This window comes from Phyllopteryx taeniolatus, chromosome 9, assembly GCF_024500385.1.
Source record: "Phyllopteryx taeniolatus isolate TA_2022b chromosome 9, UOR_Ptae_1.2, whole genome shotgun sequence".
Lineage (NCBI taxonomy): Eukaryota > Metazoa > Chordata > Actinopteri > Syngnathiformes > Syngnathidae > Phyllopteryx > Phyllopteryx taeniolatus.
The window spans coordinates 24,719,272-24,741,809 of record NC_084510.1 but is presented as its reverse complement, the minus strand read 5'-3'; the positions used below and the strand labels follow the sequence as shown (position 1 = coordinate 24,741,809).

Below are 22,538 nucleotides of genomic sequence, written 5' to 3'. Positions count from 1 at the left end.
CCCACAGGCATCCTTTTTCCCCTCGCGCAGTACCACGGCTTCGCGGATGTCCACTCCTACCTCAGCAGGTATCTGTCAGCGACAGTGGACAATACAGGGGGTCCTCAGTTCACGATGGTCCAGACATTCAATGTTTTTTATGGTTAATTGGTTTTGAATGGCATGCAATAATTTAGTTTGCTGAACAGCGTCAGAATATGTAGTCACATTCTTTTACTACTGTTTTTAATTAGCTTTTTTTTAATTTTATTTATTGCCCAGAACTGCATTGTTTATCAAGGACCCCCTATATTGAGTTTAGTGAGTATAAAATGTATAACACATCTCATCTTTCAGTCTCCACAGCAAACTGAAGAGTGAGGGTGACGACGTAGCGATGTGAGGTTAATATGAATGTGATGGTTTTTTTTTCTATTGAGCAAATAAAGTTTTTTCTTTTATGGTTGAGTTATTGAGTAGGATGCAAATATAATGTTAAAAAAAAGCAAGAGAATTATTTAAGGTTTTAATCCAGATGTTAGCAGTAGTATACGATATAAAATCCCTTATTTAAAACAGGCAGGGGGAAGACAGGTAAATAGCACTTGTCTGTAGTTTACAAAAAAAATAAATGCCTAACAGACACATAGTGAAGTAAAGACAATTTCACGGTGGTGACAAGAGTCATTCAAAAATGGACATTTTTAATACACTGAGCAACTTCAGCGAGAACCTGTGGTCTCGAGCCAATTACAATTCAACAAAAAGACATGACCACTCCTTGTTTTCACTTATTTGTGCCTGGACCTTTGGTTTGAGCATTTTGCGCTGTACAGCTTTGAACAAAAATATTCCACAAATCAAATAAAAGTAACTCCACAAGGCAAAGTGTCAGCTGGTGTAGGGGGGGGGAATAAAGTTCTTGGAACATCACGACCATATACAAATGAATCAGTCGCTCAATCTACATACAGCAACAAAACTCATAACATGATTGTATACGAGGTGGACAACTAAGAAGGCAACCTCTTACAAACAACAAGGACCATCCTGCCCTAGGATAAGATTGGTGGAAATTAATTTTTTTTTTTAGTAAATATATATTTGTATATACACACACGCACACAGATCTGTTGGGTTTTTTGCTTGCAATGAAATGTAATGAATCAGCACTTGGCTTGGCTTTGTACCTACACATTAAATAGTTACTCTCAAGATTATAGTACTCTTTTGCGCAAATGGCTGACATTCTCAACAGTCCACTGTTACCATAGTCAGGATGGCGTGTAAAATCCAGTTCTCCCAAAGGACAAGAGGGGGGTAGACATGCTCCGTTAGGGATTAAGGATGAATTGGATGTAGTCTTGATAGCAATCGGGTGTGTGGTGCATTCAGGAAACGAAGGAAAAACACAAAAGAAAATCACATGAATTCGTCATGATACGCAACATGAGTAGGGCTACCCGAACCAAGGTAATGTGGGTCATAACGTTTATATATGTACAGTATATGTTGCCGTTATGCCATTTTAGTACCGAGGGTCTCTAGCTGACCAAGTTTGGGGAACCCTACGCTATAATTTTCTGAGCTACGTTTATGATGTATAAAAGTTTTTTTTAAAGTTGTGCTTTCCATCATGCTGAACATGGTAATGGCTTGTGTTGTATTACGTTTATAGGACATTATTATGGCAAGACGACTTACAATTTCGGTTATTTTATTGCAGTCCCATTACAGAGATAATTGAAGTCGTGGGGGCGTGAAGATTTCTGCAAACAAATAGGCAATCCAACTTTTAAATCTAAATGCATAATCCTGTTTGATCAGTGTCTGCGGTCCCTGAACGTGGCGTGCGCCTCTTAGTAGTTGCCGTTGATGTGATTCAGGTCCACCTGCACCATGTTGATCCCGCTGCTGGCTAGCCGAGCTATGCTCTCCGGGGACAGGGTCTCCATGGTGACGATGGAGTGCTGGTCGCCGGCCGACAAGGCCTCGCCCTCTGGGGAGTGGGCGGCGGGAGGGGTTTCGGACGCTGCGGCCCCGGTGTTGCTGGGGAGCACCCCCTTCTTGTTGAAGTGTGTTTTGATGTGTTTGGAGAGGTGGTCGCTCCGCATGAAGCGCTTGGGGCAGTCTGGACAGGCAAACCTTTTCTCACCTAGAAGGAGGGCAATAAAGACATGCATCGGCATGTAGTTATCAGGGCATCTATCCTGATTTTAAGACCTCTCATTCACTAAATATGAGCGCTAAGAGTGGGTGATATGGGCTCAATGTTGGACATTATCTGAAGAAATGTTTTTTTTAAAGATAAAATATATGTTGCTATTTTAAAGATCTTCATATAGGTAGTACAGCTAAACACTGCCCTTCCAGGGTGCAGAGCTGCTCATCAAAGTCACTAATCCTCGCCTTGCCAAGATTAACCAACTATGGACATCAAATTAGCGGGTAAATTGTCAGAGAAGCTACACAGAAAGCACATGCAACAAGTTAAAAAAACAGAAGTGCATCAGTACATGACTGCATACGTCAGCCAGGAGGGGGAGGCAATCGCTAAAGTATATTAATCCTATCATGTTAACCCTATGAACAATGTTATGTGTTTCTTTGCACTGTAGAGTGATACATTTTCATTTTGAGTTGTATGATCTTCACAACAAATGTTGACATTTTTTTCGTTATTGTTACAACCCTAGAGTGATAAATTTTCATTTCGAGTTGTATGATCTTCACAACAAATGTTGACCATTTTTTGTTGTTATTGATATAACCCATTCAGAAATACTTTATAATTTTTAACATTGAGTTTATACCTTGATACATAGTTCCAGTGAAGGAATTTTAGGCCATGTCACCCAGCCCAGAAAACCTACAAACCCCAATTCCAATGAAGTTGGGATGTTGTAGAAAACGTAAATAAAAACAGAAAATGATCTGCAAATCCTCTTCAACCTATATTCAATTGAATACACTACAAAGACAATATATTGAATGGTAAAACTGATGAAAGTTGTTTTTTGTTGTTGTTTGCAAATATCCTCTCATATTGAATTTGATGCCTGCAAACTGGGACAGCAATTAATGTCCTCAGGTTCCAAATGCTTATTGAGTGTTGTTAAAAGGAAAGGTGATGTAACACAGTGGTAAGTAAACATGCCCCTGTCCCAGCTTCTTTGAAATGTGAGGCAGACATCAACTTCAAAGTGAGTGAGTATTTGCAACAACAAAAAAGCACTTTTATCAGGTCGAACATTAAATATTTTGTCCATAGGGGTCGGATGCATTGTGAGCTGGGCGGTGACCGGAAGCTGGCCCTCGGGACGTGAAACGTCACCTTTCTGGGAGGGAAGGAGCCCGAGCTGGTGTGCGAGGTCGAGAAGTTCCGACTAGATAAAGTCGGGCTCACTTCCACGCACAGCTTGGGCTCTGGTACCAGTACTCTCGAGATGGGTTGGACTCTCTTCCACTCTGGAGTTGCCCGCGGTGAGAGGCGCCGAGCAGGTGTGGGTATACTTATTGCCCCCCGGCTCGCCGCCTGTACATTGGGGTTCACCCCGGTGGACGAGAGGGTAGCCTCCCTCCTGCTTCGCATGGTGGGGACAGGTCCTGACTGTTGTTTGTGCCTATGCACCAAGCAGCAGTTCAGAGTACCCGCCCTTTTTGGAGTCCTCGGAGGGGGTGCTGGAAAGCGCTCCCGCTGGGGACTCCATCGTTCTGCTGGGGGACTTCAATGCTCACGTGGGCAATGACAGTGAGACTTGGAGGGGCATGATTGGGAAGAACTGTCCCCCCGATCAGAACCCTAGTGGTGTCCTGTTATTGGACTGTGCTCACCACGGATTGTCCATAACGAACACCATGTTCAAGCATAAGGGTGGCCACACGTGCACTTGGCACCAGGACACCCTAGGTCGTAGTTCGATGATCGACTTTGTGGTCGTGTCATCGGACTTGCGGCTGCATGTCTTGGACACTTGGATGAAGAGAGGGGCGGAGCTGTCAACTGATCACCACATGGTGGTGAGTTGCCGCCGATGGTGGGGGAAGATGCCAGTCCAACCTGGCAGGCCCAAACGTACTGTGAAGGTCTCCTGGGAACGTCTGGCAGAATCCCCTGTCAGAAGGAGATCGACAGGTGGATCGGTGCAGCGTCTGCAGTGATGCGGACTTTGTATCGGTTCGTTGTGGTAAAGAAGGCCGAAAAGCGAAGCTCTCGATTTACTGGTCGATCTACGTTCCTACCGTCACCTATTGTCACGAGCTGTGGGTCGTGACCGAAAGAACAATATCCCGGATATATGCGGCCGAAATTTGTTTCCTCCGCAGGGTGTCCGGGCTCTCCCTTAGAGATAGGGTGAGAAGCTCGGTCATCCGGGAGGGGCTCAGAGTAGAGTCAGTGCTCCTCCGCCTTGAGAGGAGCCAGATGATGTGGCTCGGGCATCTGATTAGGATGCCTCCCAGACGCCTCCGCGGTGAGGTGTTCCGGGCACGTACCACCAGGAGGAGACCCCGGGGACGACCCAGGACAAGCTGGAGAGACTATGTCTTTCGGCTGGCCTGGGAACACCTTGGGATCCTCTCGGAAGAGCTGGAGGAAGTGGCTGGGGAGAAGGAAGTCTGAGCTTCCCTGCTGAGGCTGCTGCCCCCGCGACCCGACCTCGGATATGCAGAGGAAAATGGATGGAGGGTTAACATTATAGGGTTAATATACTTTAGCGATAGCCTCCCCCTCCTGGCTGACGTATGCAGTCATGTACTAATTCACTTGTGTTCTTTTAACTTGTTGCGTGTGCTTGCATTGAAATGGATTTGCTAATCATTGCATTCTGTTTTTATTCACGTTTTACACAACATTCCAACTTCATTGGAATTGGGGTTTGTACTTTCAACTCCTAATTCTGACTTGGACCCTACTAGGAAACCTTAACCCTGGCCCGAAACCCCACTTTAGAACCCGATAGTGCAGTATAATATTACTTAATGTTTTGCGATATATATTTAAATAACTACTACACATGCCTCTGTTTTAAAGAAACATGCATTTTGAGACCTGTCTTTGGACTTTTTCAGGCCGTTGCCATGTAAACGAATGGCCAAAATGGACGCGTTGCATCCTCCTCCTTACCCGTGTGTGTCCTCTTGTGACGCTGGAGTTCATCTGAGCGCGTGAAGCGCTTGCCGCAGAAGGCCCAGGTGCAGACGAAGGGCCGCTCGCCCGTGTGCCAGCGCAGGTGGGCCCTGAGGTGTGACGTTTTGCCGTAGATCTTGCCGCATCCTGACATGTGGCAGATATGCTGCTTCTTTTTGGTTGGGTCGCTGCTTTTTCGAGGCACACAGACACACAATGTTAGCTTGGCGGTCTGCCTTGTTTAGGTTGAGGTCACGATGTGACCATGACGGACCGTGCTTCTCCATCCTTGCAGAAAGGGCAGGTGCAGGCCTCTCTGCGGTTGCGGCGTCCCTGCGACGGTGGGCTGATGTCCTCGTCGTCGAGGGCCGTGCTGTCATCCAAACTCTCTGTGCCGGTCTGCAACGTTTGCTCTCCTGCAGAGTGTTTACGCAAATAACGATCCACATTTATAACACTTTAATATATAACAACCAATATAGTTATTTATCTAGAGTGTTGTACACATACACACCTATTTTTTGACACCTTAACCGATTAAAAGATTATCCTGAGGGATTATCCTAATGGTGTGGGATCTCATGATTGTTGTTTTTTTTACTTCCGCATTCTGCTAGGAAAACAGTCAGAGCTGACTATTGCAAATATTAAACCCGTTCAATATTAATGATGGCAAATCCTTACGTGTGTAATTGGGCTGACCAGACTCCGTGATTGTAGCATGAAAACGGAATGATAGCCAAAAAAGTAGCTAGTGCTGTTGCCGGCCAAAAAGAGGGGCAATTGGGTTTATTGAGTTTGTATAACGTGTTTCACAAGTCCATCCATCAATTTTCTGTAATGTTCATGATTGACCACAATAAAAATTACAAAGTTAAGCGTTTGCAACCCGTAATGTAATTAACACATAAGATAACAGTTAGCCTAACTTCTTACTACTTTCTTCTTCTACTTGGCATTTTCCAGCAGTCCGGAAGCGCTGTGGCACCATGCTGGTGCTCACATTTTAAAAATCGTTTAACATGTTACAAAGTCGTATAGTGTCCCCCACTGATGTCTGAAGGTGCCTTAGTCCATCACCAACGCAGGGGTAATGTCATAATTCTCGTCAATATTTGTATGAAAACCGCATCGAGGCCATTAATATAGTAAAACAGACAATGACAACACAGGAAGTTACGGCTGTGGCTGCGTGCCATTTGTAACCTTGAAATGTATGTCAGGACTGTCACAAAGTGAGGGCTCCCTCCAAGACTCCAACTTCTTGACGCATCATTTTCACTCCTATCGATAGCAAATGCGACTGGTGTTGCATGCAGGAGAAGGCAGGCCGCTCCCAAGGCCACAGTCATTCAGAGTGGCACCAAATTTAACACATAGGTTCTTCTCAGTAAATATAAATATCACAGAAAATGTAATATACATCAATAGTTCAATTTAAAAGTGCCACTCTGATAGATTAACTTCACAGTAAAATACTTGATAATTTTATTTTTGTTATCGTTTTGATGATTCTCTTACAGCTAATGAAAACTCAAAATTCACCAAGAAATATTACACAACAAACAAACATATTTTTTTTAATATAGAAATTAGAGATTCGCCTTTTGAAAAGTATTGTCCCTTGTGTTTAATAACTAAATGTTTCACTTTTTGAACTGAACTACTGAAATAATTGAACTTTTCGACGATATATTTTTTTAAGAGAGCGCACCTGTATATCATAGTAAAAGCACCTCCATGTAAGATTCATGCATATTGTCTGGGAAATTCACACAAATATTTAAAAAATAAATTAATTAAAAAATCTCTAAACAGCACATTTGTTGGCTCTGAACAGAATTTTGGAGGGAAACAATGGCTGCATTTATATGATAAATTTTTAGAAACCTAACGGGAGTTATGTTTGCAACACAGCGGTGGGAGGCGTCAAGTTACACCCTTCCTGGTCCTCCACAGAAGTTGTGGTTGAGCTTGATGACGACACACGCTGAGGCAGTTCAACTGGTTCTGCCGGTGATGTCATGTGCACACAAACAAATACCGCACATGGGAGATCAAACACAGATAGGAGACTGTTTGCGTTGGGAAGAGAAAACTTTTTGGATGTGCTTGACATGTTTGCTTTGCACGTTTACTCAGCAGCACTACTTTCACTCAATTCTGTCAACAAAGTAGTATTTTTTTTTTATTGTCAAGCAATGTGGCCAAGTCATTTGCAGGAAGAAATGTCAGTGGAAGTAATCTTCTCTCAGGTCAAACTGTTGCCATCTTTATATTCAAATTTTTTATTTTTTTTTTAAATTGTGTTTTAGGTAACACGTAAGCATTCTTCACTGTCATATAAGTGTAAAAAAAATCTTAACAGCTGTAGAATAAAAGCTAAAAAAAACCTAACAAATAACTAATACTTAATTTTGATCATATGGGTAGAAGCGACATCATGCATTGTAAAAATGCAATATCGATGGGTAGAAGGATTTTCCAGAATTTTGAGGTCAACTTTGGGGGTGTGTATTATACATGGGTGCGCATTATACACGAGAAATTGCGGTAACTGCCCAGCCCGTACGTTAAAAAATGTAAGTGGTTTCGTTTGAATTGCGAGCGGTTATTAAGCTGTGCGTCTGCATTCATAAATTACATGTGGAAACTGAAGTCTCGCTTTCTGTAGGCAATCAATCAATATTAACTTTTTAAAACACACACACAATATATTTTACATATTTATTTAAATAATATATATTATATACAGTATATAGGGCTATATCAGCGGCTTCCTTGTGTGGAGACATGTCCCAGACATCATTCTGGAAACAGCGCAAGCAATATTTTGTTCTCCCTGGTTCCAGAGTCGCAGCGACTGGTCAGTCTCGACGAAATCTTCGCCAGTGAGCTAGGCCCTTAAGCAGCGAGGACAGAGACACGCCTTCCATTTCCGGTTATATAGTCATAATCTGCACTGCTCTGTGCCATGACTGGTAGCATCAGGAAAAATCTAAACACTAGGAGTTAATTCTGGAGATGCTCACAGAGCTGAAGGGCTCCAAGGTATTCTGATGCTGAAAATATTATTTTTAAATACTTTGGAGACATATTTTCTCCATGAAACTGTAAATAAGACGCCCTTTTCTGTGTTGGAATTAGGATGGTCCACTGTAAAGGGAGTCCTCAGTTTAGAACAAAGATCTGATCTTACAGCGATAACGTAACTCGAATTTGTACGTAGTTGGAATGTGCCATAGTATATAACTGACTACGTAGTCTTATGGCAAAAACTAGTATATTTCAGGCTTTATATATCCTCAAAACCTTGTACGTCTAGACCGTTTTAAACCGAGGACACCCCTATAGTCTTACGGTCACAGTTAGTTGTGTTTAGGTGTACAGCGCAAGAGACTGAGCACTAGAGCCAATAGCGAAAATCGGTTTATATTCGCCTTTAGATGCCACAGGATTCCGACAAAGCATTCCTTCACATGAACTTCGTTTCTTGGCGCTGACATGCCACAAGATGGTGCAAAAGCAATAGGAGCATATTGCTGAGTTTTTCAGCAAATAACAGAGGATAGATAGGATAGAGGTGATGCCCGTGACTGACCTGCTGTGCTGGTGAGGGTGATGGGAACACTCTGGAGCTGGTGCATCTGGAGGCCCGAGCCTCCAAGCGTGTTGAGATTGATGGTCTGGAGTCCGGGGATCTGGACGGTGTTGACCGATACTCCTCCGGCGGCGGGGGCTCCCTGAGTCTGGCCCACCGGGGCCAGCGTGATCTGCGTCCCCGCCGGACTCTGGATCTGCAGGGTCTGCCAGCTGACCTGGCCGTTGGGCCCGACCGTGCGTAACAGGATGGGGCTGGTGTTTGGCATGATTTGGAGGTTCTGGAGGCTTTCCTGGCTAAGAGTCGGGGTGGCAAATACCTGACCGCCCGCCGCTGTGATGGTACCGGCCTGAATGGTTTGGAGGGGCGTCGCCCCTTGAAGGACCTGCTGGGGCTGGATGAGGATCTGCTGCTGCTGCTGCTGCTGCTGTTGTTGCTGCTGCTGCTCTCTGGTGTCCGGCTGTATGGGGACACCCAGAGAAGCGCTCTGTTGGTACGTCGCCGCCACGGCTCCATTACTGCTCTGCACCATGCCATACGAGGAGGAGGTCGGCGTGGTGACGGTGGACACGCTGGTCATGTAACTCGCGCCGCCACTGGAAGATGTGGGCTGCTGTACGAGCTGGCTACCGCTCGCGTCGCCGTCCGCTGCTGTAGCGCTCGCTCCGGTGCTGATGGGCAACAGCGTGATGTTCCCATTGAGCGACACTGGCATATTTGCCAGGAACTGCGGCTGGTTTTGCAACACACCATTGCCCAGGGTGATATTCTGGAGTGGAATGGGGCCCTGAATGAGGCCGGGCATGGCGATGATGTTCCCCGCCCCGGCTCCTCTGTTGGCGGCTATGATCTGTTGGCCGTTGGCAGAGGACACGATCTGGAACTGGTGTCCAGAAGCAGCCGCGGCAGTCACGGCGGAATCTTGCTGGCTGTGGGCAAACTGCAGCGGCTGACCATCGACCGTCTGGAACTGAGGAATGACCTGATACTGGATGTTGGGCATCACGCCGGGGATGGCGGTGAGCACCTGTGGGCTCTGCAGTGCCGGCGCCTGGGCGACGACATACTGCTGCTGCTGAGCGCTCACAGCCACCGAGGTCGACGGGGACAACACCCCTCTCCCCTTGCCGGCCTCGCTGCCACTCTGCACACCCACGGAATCGGTGGTGACAGTGTTGCCGCACGACGACGCCTGCACGCTGATGGGGACAACTTGCCAGCCATTGGCGTTGGAGGTGAAGACACCTTGACTCATGTCCAGCTGCTGTTGCTGCTGCTCGACGGGAGAGTCGTTCTCACCCGGTGTGTCAATGCGACTGCAAGTGGCTGCCAGTAAGGCCAGTGGAGATGGCTGCTGAGAGTCCTGAATAGGGGAGGAAAATATACAAAATAAACACATAAATTAAAAGGTAAGACTTAGAACATAAAGCTGTGCAAATGGGTGGCTGTCAAGTGTCAATATTAATACAGTGGGAAGTTATACAATTTGTAGTCCAACCAAAATGTTAGAAAAACATGACCCAAAAGTCACACACAATTGTACAGTGGTGCCTTGACCGATGAGGTAAATTTGTTCAATGACCCTGCTCGTAACTCAAAACATTCATCTCTCAAATTATCTTTCACCATTTAAATGAATGGAAATGCTATTAATCCATTCCAGCCTCTCAAAAAAATATATATATATATTGTTTTAATGAGAAAACTAGCACTCTACACTATTGTTCTTTCCACACAAAAAACAGTCATAGCATAATTAAGTAGAATGTAAAGAATTAAACAGTTTGAGCATCATGATTTCATGCTTCAATGCCCACTGACATTGTGCTCCTGATTTGCATGCTTTGGCCATTAGTTTGGAGGGGCATTGCCTGTATTTCCTTTATTTCTGTGTAGCTTTCAGACATATCCAGGTCATGGTAATCTGCAAATGTTGAATCGTGGCAACTGGCCTCTTCTTGTTTGTTAAATTTGTTGTGGTTTTTTTATCCCTGAATATGTTCAAAAATGACTTGGGCAATTATGCCATTAAGCTAACGATGTATTATTAGGTTAAAATCGACACGTCAGATTAGATTAATAATTAAAATTTAAATGCAGTAAATTTGAAATCAGATAATTTTAATTATTATAATTTGTAATCATAAAATATAATTATTACACCTTTAAATTGGTATTTCAGCAAATGTTGTCAAACGAGCCACCGTTTGAGTGGGCCGGAGGGGAGGGCGAGGGTGGGCGATGGGGGAGGGCCCGCATTTTTCCCAGCTCTCCCTCCCACTACCACCGCAGCAACGGCAGGCGACCTCGCCTCGCCTCCCCCCCCCCCCCCCCAATCCCACCTACTTTAAAAATGCGGCCCTATAAACTCACACGGCTCCGGTAGCCACCCCCCTCCTCCTCCGATGCCAGTCGAATGGGCCGAGCGAGAGGCACCGCCAGCGAGGGGGTTTGCCGGCAACACCCCGTTTGTGGGCGAACTTTACCTGCCCACGTCCCACCCAGTGACATGTGCTCCGCGGAGAAAAACAACACACCCCGAAACATTGAAAATCCACACACAACAAGAACCAATAACACAAGAATAACCTCAGATAATATTTGGTTGACCTACTTGTGAGTTTCTCTTTTGACCGAAGCCTCCGCCGCTCTCTACCGCGGCCATTTCACCCTGCTGCTGATCTGCGGAAGAAGATTTTTTTTTCTTTAAAGATCACTATAGACTTTTCGCTCCGTCGTGTGAGTGTCATTAAAGCGGCAACGACGTGGCACCGAACCATGTTCCATTTAACCCAAAACACACGGTTAAAACCGTACGTGATATATATTAAGAAGCCAAATTACATGCCACAAGTGCTAACTAGCTAGCGAATTAGCATCGCCAAAGTGAACTTCACTACACAGAAAAAGTAGAGCATTCACCCAGAGATCAATGCGCACAAACTAGTGCCACACTCCTCGGGCTAAAAAAAAAGAAAAAAAAGTTGATAACCTTTGAAGAGAGTGGAAGAAATATCGTTAGCACAATACGCGACAACGGGTAGTTAAGTAGTTCTGTTACACAGCAGAGACATGGAAGCCGCAAAAAAGCCAAACTACATTTTTGTTTTTTAAATACAGCATAAAACTTTTTAAGCGGCCGTACTTTCAAACCGGTGTCTATCTGGCGGCTAAACGTTTCCCCGCGAGGAGACTTTCGGCTTGGGAAAAAATTGACTTACTGCTCATAATGTTCAAGACGGGAGGAGTTTCTCTTCTTTTTCTAGTTGACAACTTTTCACAACTTCACACAAACTTGTCGCCCCCCTCCCTCCCCCCTATGAAGGAGACCGGAGAGGGTGCGCTTGATTTGGGATACGGTGAAAGCCTGGTTAGCCTCCATTGAGAGCGACACGCGTACCTTTTCCCAGTGGTGGAAAACAACCATATACAAACAATTGCATACTTAAGTATATGTTTCACGTGTCTGTATTTTACTGGAGTATTATGAATTTTTTTATGACGACATTTTACTTTTACTTCCTACAATTAAAATAAACAGATTTCTGTACTTTGTACTCATTACTTTGTCCCATTACTTTTTTTTCAACCTCTTACAGCGAGTCAGCTGCTGTTGATAATTGATTGACATTTCGAGGCGTTATAAGGCACAAGAAAACAGGGAGAGCAATGAGAGGGAGGAGAATTATTTTATGAAAATAGTTTGATGTTGCTGTCGACAACACCAGTTAATTGCAAGTTAATAAAAGAGGGAAACTATTTTTTGTGCAGAATAATATTTTCGTTGTGCCAATTTACCGAAACTGGTATTTTATATAATTAACGGTGAAAATTCATTTTTATTTCAGTACTTAGGTATATTTCAGAGTCTGTACCTGAGTTTACCTTTTCTTAAGAAGTTGAATCAGTACTTCTACGGTTACTTGTTTACACACATATCTGTAACGCGGTTTGTTGCACTAATATTCGAGACATCCTATTGGCAATATTCTGTGGCAAAATGTATGTTTTACGACCTGCTGTAATTTTAGTGTATTGATTTAGAAACGCTGAATATAAATACGCTCTTTTACAGATGAAGCACTAACTGTAGTTTTTGTGGAAAAGAAGCGCACCACTATTGTGAAGGATTGCCTTTTACGCCAATGGCACTTGTTAAATCTGGTTGTTTCCGCCAACAATTCTAATCTCGCTAATTTGATTGGCTACTAGTGGAAAAGAGGGCGGGTTCAATCATACTAGGTTGCACGTCTTGAGTAAGATAGACGTGGGTTTTCGTTTTTCCGTTTCGTAAAAGGCGCCATGTTAATTGGTCATACTTAATACATATAGATTTCCCCCTCCCCCCAATTTTGTCGGCTTTTCACGGATAAACAGCGAAGGGTAGATAAGTGTTTGGAAACATGGACTTGGGCGGGTGTGGACTGTGGAAGGCGGGCTGGTTATTTTCAGTCTTGCCTCCGTGGCCGCTAGCCACTCCCTTGGTGGCACCCTGTGGGCTGGGTAAGAGTACGGAGGCGGGCTGGGGGCGGCAATGGCGGAAGAGCGACGACAAGCCTGAGCAGCACAGGGGGAAGGGAACCAGGGAACGGCCCTCATGTGGGAGGGTTTTTGAATGATTCCGGCGTGCAAGGGGGCTGTCAGTGGAGCAGCACATGTGCTCACATAAACAAAAGCCATTACTGTACACCGTCACCGGCTATAGGCGCAAGAGTCCCACAGGAACTCACGAAAATATACCATCGCGATATTTTGGCGCTGCCAAACCAGTAATATCGCGATACGTTGATTGGCACGGCAAATTTATTTATACAGCGCATTTCATACACAAGGTAACTAACTCAATGTGCTTTATCATTTTCACGGTTGGTCAATAATCAAATCAGCTTTAGTTTACAGACTCTGTGTCCAGACAAACACAATATTAAAAAAAAAAAAAAAAAAAAACTGAAGAAATGACACTTTTTTTTACATTGTTAAATAATCAATGTACAGCTTTTATAACATTGTAAACATACTGTCCCCTCAAAGTAGCAAACCATTAGTTTCTAAACTGCTGGCAACAAAAGTGAGTACACCCCTACGTGAAACTGTCCAAACTGGAAAAACAAATCATACACATGCCGGCTTGCAAGGAGAGAAGTGAAAGAGGGAGCAAAAAGTGCTGCACCTCTTAAGATTGGGGACAATGCCTTGCTCAAGAGCACCTCAACAACAGCCAGGAAGCAGATTAGCATCTCTGCAACAGCTACTGCAGTTGCCATTTTTACATTTTGTCCACAGCAGGGAATGAACCGTGACCTTCCAGTTCCAAAGTCCAAGTCCTTACAGATGAATTACTGGCGCCCCATTTGTTCCATTGAATTGTATTAATTTATTCCCAGCAATATATTCTCTTTGGAGTTTCTCGGCTACATTGCTTCCAGTGCATGTATGTGCATTGTAGTTTTTTTTTTCCAATCAGATTTCAGCCTCTCTGTGTTGCCATGCCCATGCCAGTGTAATCTGCCCAGAGCCTTCAGAATGAGTAGTACTGTTTGATGTAACTTCAACTATATTATAAATGAGGCTGTTTCTTTATCCACTTAGATTCAAAAATTTGCCTCACAATAATGTCAGCATTTTGCCTTCCTCTGATTGGTTGGTCAGAGCAAGCCAAGTTCGATCAGCAAAGCGCATTTGTGGCAACCTGCACACATTAATGCGTTTAATAATCCACCTCTGGTGATTATGATGTATGTTATTTGAATTGGTATGTGTTTTTGTGTTGTTATTAGATAAATATTGACTCTGAGCCTCTCCAGATAATGTACGTGTCACTTTGTTATCTCTGCAGGATGTGCGGTGGTGAGCGTCCCACGCGATGTTTCAGTTTGAGATGCTTACAGTCACTTCCCTTCTCCGTCTATTCAAAGTGATTTGTGACTTGTGGACTGATGATTTTTTTTTTTTTAAGAGAAGCGGAAGCGTCCGGAGCATGCAGCGTGCGAGCTGGGCTAAGATTGCAAATAACCTTCAGGTGAGCTCAGTTTGACCCACCAGGAAATGAGCGAACATATACCTGAAACTGAAACCTGTCTGTAAGTAAGGTGATGATGATTTTTCACCTCAAAGTCTTTGAATTTGAAAGATTTGAGCAGTCATTTTACAATGGATACCCCACATGAATTGATCAGTACTGTGCAAAAACTCTTATTTTAATGCACTTGTTCAAAGTAGGTAGGGCAGATACAGGGGTTAACAATGTCACTATTTAGAGTTCCATATTTTATGTAATTTGAAGTGTGTGAATGAGCAAATCACGCTAAATATGTAACCGTTGCAGCCTGTAGAAGCAGTGTTTGTCCTTGTGTTTTCTGGTTGTATTCTAAAGGGTTCTATAACTTTTCATTTCAGCCACGTATAGTGCATACATAAATACTACGGGCGTGTCAGTACGCCAGAAATAACAGTTAGGTACGTACCTTGGGTTTAAGGTCGCGGCTCAGTTCACATTCGCTACATTAAGAGAACAAAATGCATCGCTTTCTTTTGTGTAAACAGGAGCAGATTTAATAACATTTTAAATTGAAACATAAAAAACTGTGAGCAATACATTCTCCAATAAGTGAAAGATTGTCAAATAAACAAATGTTTACAAAAAAAAAATAACAGCTTAAATCTTTTCTTTTAGGGAATTGCAACATCAATTGTTTGTATTCTATGAAATGATGCAGATGAGTGCAACAGTAACAATTTGACCAAGTTTGATGTATCGCCATGCAGCACGGTGTCCTCGTGGTTTGCACATGTGCCTCACAGTTCTGAGGTTGTGGGTTCAAACCTCAGCCCAAGCCTTCTTGTGAGGTGTTTGCATGTGTGAATTACTCAGGCTTCCTCCCATTTTCCAAAAAACATCCATGTTAGATTCATCGAAGACGGTCAAATGTAAAAGTGACCGTGAATGGTTGTTTATCTATATGTGTCTCGCAATTGGCCGGCAACCAGTCCGGGGTGGACCACTTCTGACTCAAAGTCAGCTGGGATAGGCTCCAGCTCACCCACATCCATAATGAGGACAAGCGCTATTCAAAAGGCAGGGATACATGGCTGGACGTACGGCTAAAAGCATATAGCTAGCCTTGCCATTCACTCGTCAGAGGTTGAGCTGCACTGTATTTGTTTACGGAGTAGACGTGTCTAGCGCATGAGGCAGCTAAACTTCCTGTTCCTTAGCTAATAGAGTCTGTTTCATGTGGGAACGCGATACGCTTCTGTACCATAGCGAATGTTTCATACCCAAAATTCTGATTATGAATACTGTTCAAAACGGTAAAACTCCCAGCAAATAAGGGTCCACATTAATGCACTTCTTTGGGCAGGATGGTCTATGAAGCACTCTAACTACAAATAATCTTAGGCTGCTGTTCTGTTTATAAGGTTGTCAACAACTGCTCTGCCTCCAGTGATGGAAAGCTCGTCCTCCATTGCCAGGAGGCGAACGTGGGCCAGCGGAGGCCGACAGCGGTCCGACTTGGACGAAGTAGGTCCTCTCCGTAGCTCCCTCTCGGAATCTGTAACGGATGATGGTGATGATGTTTTTGCAGACGGTCAGTGTGATGGACGGTGCTATTAAATCTATAAAGGTGCCTCTACCGTGCAGTACAAACCTAAATCCCCAGATACATTAATACATCGTGTGTGTGTGTGTGTGTGTGTGTGATTTCCATAGGATGCTTCACACAAAAGACTGAGTTGTTGCTCCAGAACTGCGCGTGAGTCAACTCCCTTTTTTTTCGACTGTATATTTGTTTTCTTCAGAAAGCCCTTACATGTCAAGTTATGGAAACCTATAGAAAGCCTCTGAGGTCAAATGTTCCAGAATGGTGCAGTGGAATATCGCCATAATTTAGATTTTCATACAATGGGCTCTTAAAATATCTTTTATGTAACTCATCTGTTGAATTCAAGTGCTCGTTATGAGCTAAAATACAAGTAGGGTTTTGATGCCTTCACTTGAAATCAACGAAAATGTATTGGAATAACAGGACTACATGAAAAATTGAAAATGTACACAGTTTACACATAATAAACTGGAAATCTTAAAATATGGGATGAATGTAGTGGCAATCTTGCCTAAAGCAATCAGATTGAAATCAGATTTCATGTAAATAGCTGAATTCCTTTTTAATTGAATTATCTATACATGAATGGATAAATCCTATATGCAGCAATGTAAATATGAACTGTACACGTATACATTTTATTTACTCTATGTGTAAAAGTTCATGTGAAATTTTGAAAGCTTTTTTTTTAAATCAAATCTCTAACACACGCGGGGGAAATTGTGTTGTGGGTCGAACTTACGGCCATAATTCTAAAAGGTATGTTTAGTGCAAACACAACATTGGGGTTAATCAGAGACACATTAAATAGTGGCAGGTGTGTGCTGACTCCCATTTAACATAAGTTTGAATGGGATTGGGCGGCACGGTGGCCGACTGGTTAGAGGGTCGGCCTCACAGTTCTGAGGACCCGGGTTCAATCCCCGGCCCCGCCTGTGTGGAGTTTGCATGTTCTCCCCGTGCCTGCGTGGGTTTTCTCCGGGCACTCCGGTTTCCTCCCACATCCCAAAAACATGCATGAATTGGAGACTCTAAATTACCCGTAGGCATGACTGTGAGTGCGAATGGTTGTTTGTTCCTATGTGCCCTGCAATTGGCTGGCAACCAGTTCAGGGTGTACCCCGCCTCCTGCCCGATGACAGCTGGGATAGGCTCCAGCACGCCCGCGACCCTGGTGAGGAGAAGCGGCTCAGAAAATGGATGGATGGATGGATGGGATTGGTTAATTCTGAAGTCTGAACATAGCCACATGCCCAGTTAGAAGAGGGTGTGCACACTTGTCCAACCACATTATCTCAGTTGTTTATTTTTACTTGATTATGAATACTGGTCGCCAGTCAGTCACAGGGCACATTCGCACTGTCACTGACTGGGAGCTGAACCCACGCTGCCCACACCAAAGTCAGGCGAGTGTACCACTACACCATCAGTGTGTGTGTGTGTGCGTGTGCGTGTGTGTGTGTGTGTGTGTGTGTCTCTCTCTCTCTCTCTCTCTTGCTCTATACACCATGCTGTATATGCAGTAAGAATAGCCTCATTTTGTCACAACTGTACATGGAAAATAAATACTACATATGCAGATGTAAAAGTGAACGAAAGGCAGAAAGAATAGGGAGCAGTTATGTATTTAGCAACTGGACATGAATATTGGAATACGATATATGCAAATGTAAAGGAAAGGCAGCAAGAGTAGTCTCATGATTTCCCACAAAAACTGATTGAATATTTACAAAATCCCTCAAGCATGGAACGTTTCTGGTAAGTTACCAGAAATATCCCTGCCCCTCATAACCCTCGTAACTCATAACTTCATCCTGTTGTGAAAGTGCATAGAGGAAGGAGGTCAGCGCACTGACCCTCGTTGACGTCTTTAAATACATAAAGAAATGATGTTCAAACTTAAAGACGAGGAGCTGTTCGAGCAGTCAAAAGTAGTTGTGAACATGTTGACCTTGAAGGTGATCGACACACGAGGAAACGGGCAGGCGTCATTCAAAAGTAGATCTGATGAGGTCATCTTTCTGTGCAGACGCAGGCACGCCTTCATAAGAAACATTGAGCAATACTAACTGAATGCGTGTGTACTGCGTATGCGTCACGCCAATGAGCCAAGATGTGGATGTGTGTTGCAGGTTGGAGGCTTGCCCGCAAAACAGCAGTCTTAGGGGTTTGGGTATGTACAGACACTTCCATTAACCTGTACACCATCCAGTGACATCCAATAATGCTCACTGTTTCGCTTGCTCAAAGTAGCAGTAAAGAATGTTTATTTTCAGGCACTCAAGTCACCATTTTATAGACTAATTTTCAGTGTCCAAGCAAGGTTTTGCTTGATTTTGAATGCTTTGAGTGATACACACATACTACATAGTGAACACCCTCATATTCACCATTCGGCATTTGTCAATTTGCCTACTCGCAGATTTTATTTCATGGAAGTTATCTGGCACTCACCTATTTGCTGTTTATGTACTCGGCAGAACAGAAACAAACAAAAACAAGTATTGCCTTGGCTCCCTCTCGTTGCATCTTGGTGCCAAGCAAACAATTTGAATGAGTTGAGAGCTTCATTCAGACCAAAGGTAGTCCTTTTCTGCCATCTTGTGGCACCTATAGGAAATTAACCCCTCAATTGTCCTATAATTACAACTTGTGCCACCAGTGGGCTCTGTTGCTCAACACAAAAAAAGATGAGTAATTTTGCTTTAATGACAGTTAAAAAAAAAGCCAATGCTTCGGAGTGATACTCTCCAACTGTAGATATCTAAAAAAACAAAAAAAACAAAAGCCCACTGTATGAGTTGCATGTCACATGCTAACTGTTGCAGTGACACGCACGCATGTGCACAGGCACTTATCTCCCCGACGCACATTGACATTCCTTCCCTTTCTGCATTCTAAAATACATTTCAGATTCAACGTTAAATGGTGGAGATGTTATGTCCAAAGCGGGGTGAGTGAAGCCGTTATACTTGGCAAAGAATTTTCTTATTGAACTGAATCAGTCATCGTGCTCGCCTGCCAGGTACTCAACTTGTCATTTGCTTTCATTCCATGCCGATTCTGAAGACTTGCAATGCATCCTGCCAGCAAGGAGAGAAACAGTGGCCTCGTCAGCAAGTAATTACCCAAACTATTAGTCTGAGCATATTTAGATTTATGGTATTTGGATGAATTCTGTATGAATTTTCACTCCCCTTTAACAATGCAGTATGTTAAGTATTGTGGCTCGTGGAGTTATACACCCCTGCAAGTTACAGCCACAACAATGAACATTTTGTTCAATGAATACAGGTACTTCTTTCCTAGCCTTGTGCCTAATGTTGTGGCCTGTCAGTGTACATTCAAGTATGATTTTATCCCTCTATGTTGATAAGCGACCCCTCCTTTCTCTCACTTCAGTGTTCCAGAAGTGCTCCAGTTGCGCTCGGAGGATGCTGAAGAGATCTTGTGGCAGTTGGGTTTCGGCTGCGATGACCCACAGTTCAGTGTGCGCATCCCCCGTCGCTTTCTCTCCTTCCCCTCTCAAGCTCAGGGTATCAACTTTCGCCTCTTCCTGGACTCGCAGGTCAGACGGATACGTGAGGAAGACCCCAGCCTGTGCATAGCAAGTAAGACCCTGCAATAGATGGTCAATGTCACGGGTTGGCCTGTGTTGCTCCCGGCCACCTTCACTTGACTCCGCTCGAGTGAAACTTCCCCAAAAGTGGTACAATTTGGAGTGTGTTTGCCTCAAAAGTCAAACAAAACGCATACGTGCATAATGTCGATAAATCTTTCGAGACTTCATCCCAGAAAGCATCGAAAGGATGAAGGCTGCAAGTGATTTCTTTATTTTTTCTTTAAGTTTGATTTCACTTCACGAGGGCAACAACAGTGTGACGATAACAGAACCAGTCGTAGAGCGTATAGTCTGGCCGCTCATTACATTACGACACAGTGGTTAACGTCTCATCACGCCACCCATCTGGCCATCCATATATGAATTTAGAGTCTTTAATGCCAGCTGACTTTTTCATTTTCAATTTATGTGACTACTAGTCACATATGTGCAGTATGTAGCAGCAACAACAATTCACTATATCAACAGTGCAATACAACCTAGCACCTAGTCCATTTTATTCACCTTGCTATTTTAATGTTTACTTTCTGTTTTACTATTTACATCCTTTATGTTCATATGTTATATATCGTTTACAGACTGTGTATTTTGTGCATTTGACCCTTTTTCCCTATCTACTATATTATAATGGGATGTGTGATCATGAGCTTGTTGACACGCATCCTTGTTGTCTTTCCCACAGGTCGTTTCAGACAAGTCCAAGCGCTGACTGCAATGGCCAACGCGTTCTGCTCGCTGTACTCGCACGTGTCGCGGACCCCCCTTCGCAAACTCAGGTCACCGCAGTTCACTTTCACCGTGTCGTCGCCCGCCGTGAGCCTGGGGAGCAACGTTAGGAGAAACCCGAGGAGCAGCGTGAGGAGCGAGCCGCGCTCTCCCGCCGAGAGGCTGAAGGACACCGTCTCCATGATGTGCCTCTACACCTCACCCAGGAGAAAGTCCAGCCTGTCTGATGTTGGCGATCCAATTCCTCAGCAGCTCCAGACTACCAAGACACTGGATTCGGTGGACGGAAGACAAACGCATAGAAGCGAAGAAGACAACAGGATTGCATCACAAATGGTAGTAAAAACTCATCCCAAGCAAAATCATAGCGACTCAATAGGCGATAATTTGAAACCTCTTGCCCGGGTAACCTATGAGGTAATCAGTCCAGAGATAGTCGAGCGTGTTCACCGAGCCAACACCTTGCATCACGTCTTTTTGAAGATAGACGCCAAAGATGAGTCAAGCCTTGGTGTTCAAAACAGGTCAATGACCTCTGAGTCTGCATCCAGACCACTTCCGGTCCAAACCCCTGCAGTGTCTTCAGATGAGGGTCAACATTCAGATAGCCTCACTGTGAAGCCTCCAAGGTGCATCGACTACCTCAAAAACTGCAATAAGGAGATCTCCTTAGATTTGGAGGTCTGTAAACCTTTTAAGAGTTTTTAGTGGTGCAAAACCACAATAACGTGCACACACATTGTACACTCTACTACACGATCTAATGATGGCCCAACCTTACACCACATTTCATGGAGATCAGTCCGCTTGTCTTGATGAGGGTCACAGGTGAGCAGGAGCCTATACCAGCTGAGTTTTGGTGAGAGAAGTGGCATCCACTCTGGACTAGTTGTCAGTAAATCACTGGGGACATCCTTCCATTTTTTTTTTCAATACCACATCCTAAGGCTGCGGGTCAGCCTAGCCCAGCTGACCTTTGGCGAGAGAAGTCGGGTACAACCTGCATGGGTCTGCCAGCAAATTGCATGGTACATGTATACAAACAAACATTCACACTCTCTCTATCTATCTGTTAAGAGTCTCACGGCTGTGGTGTCCTTGAGCAAGACACTGATGTCCCGAAATGCTCCCCGGGCGCTTCAGCTGCCCCCTGCTCCAGTGTGTTCCACTAACATGTGTACGTGTTCACTGTGATGGGTAAAATGCAGAGAAGAAATTTCATGTGCATGCATGCATGTTCATGACAATAAAGGTGATTCTTCTTCTTCTTCTGAGAATGGTGTGCTTGTTTCTATTTCGGTGGCTATTTGGCATGTCAAGTCTAAGTTGCTAATTTAATGTGGCTTCAACTGCACTCATATTTAAGTTATTTTTTTCATGTTGATGAAATCATTCTGTAACTTGTGTGCCGTATATTACCAACGAGTACGGTTAAGCTAATGCTTTTTTTTTTTTTTTTTGTAACGGTGGATAAGTGATATTCCTGCCACTTGACAGCTGCTGAAAGTAACTACAAAGTTACTTTTTTTCCAATTTAGTTACTTTCAAAAGCAAGTAATCAGTAAAGTAACTACTTTTTTTCAAGGTAACGGTGGCAACACTGATTATTCACACACACAAAAGGTTAAGTTCTACAGTCTGACTGCTTGTGTCCTGGTCTGTATAGGTGAGGTTGGCCGGGACGAACACAACAAATGACTTAACGCAAATGAGGACATTTGGAAAGAAAAACAACTGCAAGAATGCTCCTGATGAGATTTGACAGGTGATTCCACTCAAATAAAATTACGGGACAGTTTTTGAAACAATTGAACTAGTACACATTAAACATTAAAGTTGTTTTAACAAAACATTTGTTGCAGAATTTGTGAAAGAGTT

The 22,538-nt window shown here is 43.9% G+C and overlaps 3 protein-coding genes across 12 annotated transcripts in view; 2 read left to right on the top strand and 1 right to left on the bottom strand.

The window, feature by feature from the left end:
* LOC133483243 (cell division cycle-associated protein 7-like) overlaps positions 1-5,174 on the top strand; it is an 11,190-nt gene extending 6,016 nt beyond the window's left edge. For 2 of the 3 annotated variants that reach the window (XM_061784169.1, XM_061784170.1), the window contains exons 7-8: positions 1-68; positions 5,050-5,174. The exon at positions 1-68 is cut by the window's left edge and continues 69 nt beyond it. In XM_061784169.1, the coding sequence (XP_061640153.1) occupies positions 1-68; positions 5,050-5,149 (168 nt within the window). In that variant the 3' untranslated portion in view covers positions 5,150-5,174. Of the gene's footprint in view, positions 69-336; positions 507-5,049 lie in introns of those variants that run through there. The other variant, XM_061784171.1, reaches the window with a different exon arrangement.
* On the bottom strand, positions 492-12,060 carry sp1 (sp1 transcription factor). 3 transcript variants are annotated; one of them, XM_061784156.1, is made up of 6 exons: positions 11,930-12,060; positions 11,323-11,390; positions 8,709-10,071; positions 5,382-5,523; positions 5,105-5,298; positions 492-2,134 (listed from the first exon to the last, which is right to left on the bottom strand). In XM_061784156.1, the coding sequence occupies exons 1-6, from the start codon at positions 11,934-11,936 to the stop codon at positions 1,839-1,841; spliced, it is 2,070 nt and encodes a 689-aa protein (XP_061640140.1). In that variant the 5' UTR covers positions 11,937-12,060; the 3' UTR covers positions 492-1,838. The 3 variants fall into 3 exon arrangements, with proteins under 3 accessions (XP_061640140.1, XP_061640141.1, XP_061640142.1); XM_061784157.1 differs by having other exon boundaries at positions 5,105-5,295; positions 11,930-12,059; XM_061784158.1 differs by having other exon boundaries at positions 11,854-11,974.
* Positions 12,061-12,964: 904 nt separating this feature from the next.
* Positions 12,965-22,310, top strand: tespa1 (thymocyte expressed, positive selection associated 1). 6 transcript variants are annotated; one of them, XM_061784161.1, is made up of 9 exons: positions 12,965-14,727; positions 16,128-16,230; positions 16,420-16,462; positions 18,445-18,485; positions 19,226-19,265; positions 19,382-19,432; positions 19,715-19,802; positions 19,881-19,923; positions 20,617-22,310. In XM_061784161.1, exons 1-9 carry the CDS (start codon positions 14,572-14,574, stop codon positions 21,366-21,368), a joined length of 1,317 nt encoding a protein of 438 aa, XP_061640145.1. In that variant the 5' UTR covers positions 12,965-14,571; the 3' UTR covers positions 21,369-22,310. The 6 variants fall into 6 exon arrangements, with proteins under 6 accessions (XP_061640145.1, XP_061640143.1, XP_061640147.1 ...); XM_061784159.1 differs by having other exon boundaries at positions 19,715-19,923; positions 20,617-22,307; XM_061784163.1 differs by having other exon boundaries at positions 18,342-18,485; positions 19,715-19,923; positions 20,617-22,307.
* Positions 22,311-22,538: the final 228 nt, after the last annotated feature.

Coding starts and splice junctions, on each gene's coding strand:
- tespa1 (XM_061784159.1), top strand. CDS start 14,572: ATGTTTCAGTTTGAGATGCTTACAGTCACTTCCCTTCTCCGTCTATTC. Junction 16,463..18,444: donor TTGTTGCTCCAGAACTGCGC/GTGAGTCAACTC, acceptor TGTGTGTTGCAG/GTTGGAGGCTTGCCCGCAAA. Junction 19,433..19,714: donor AACAGTGGCCTCGTCAGCAA/GTAATTACCCAA, acceptor CTCTCACTTCAG/TGTTCCAGAAGTGCTCCAGT.
- sp1 (XM_061784156.1), bottom strand. Junction 10,072..11,322: donor GTCAAAAGAGAAACTCACAA/GTAGGTCAACCA, acceptor TCCCCTATTCAG/GACTCTCAGCAGCCATCTCC. Junction 2,135..5,104: donor TCACAAGAGGACACACACGG/GTAAGGAGGAGG, acceptor CCCTCCTTCTAG/GTGAGAAAAGGTTTGCCTGT.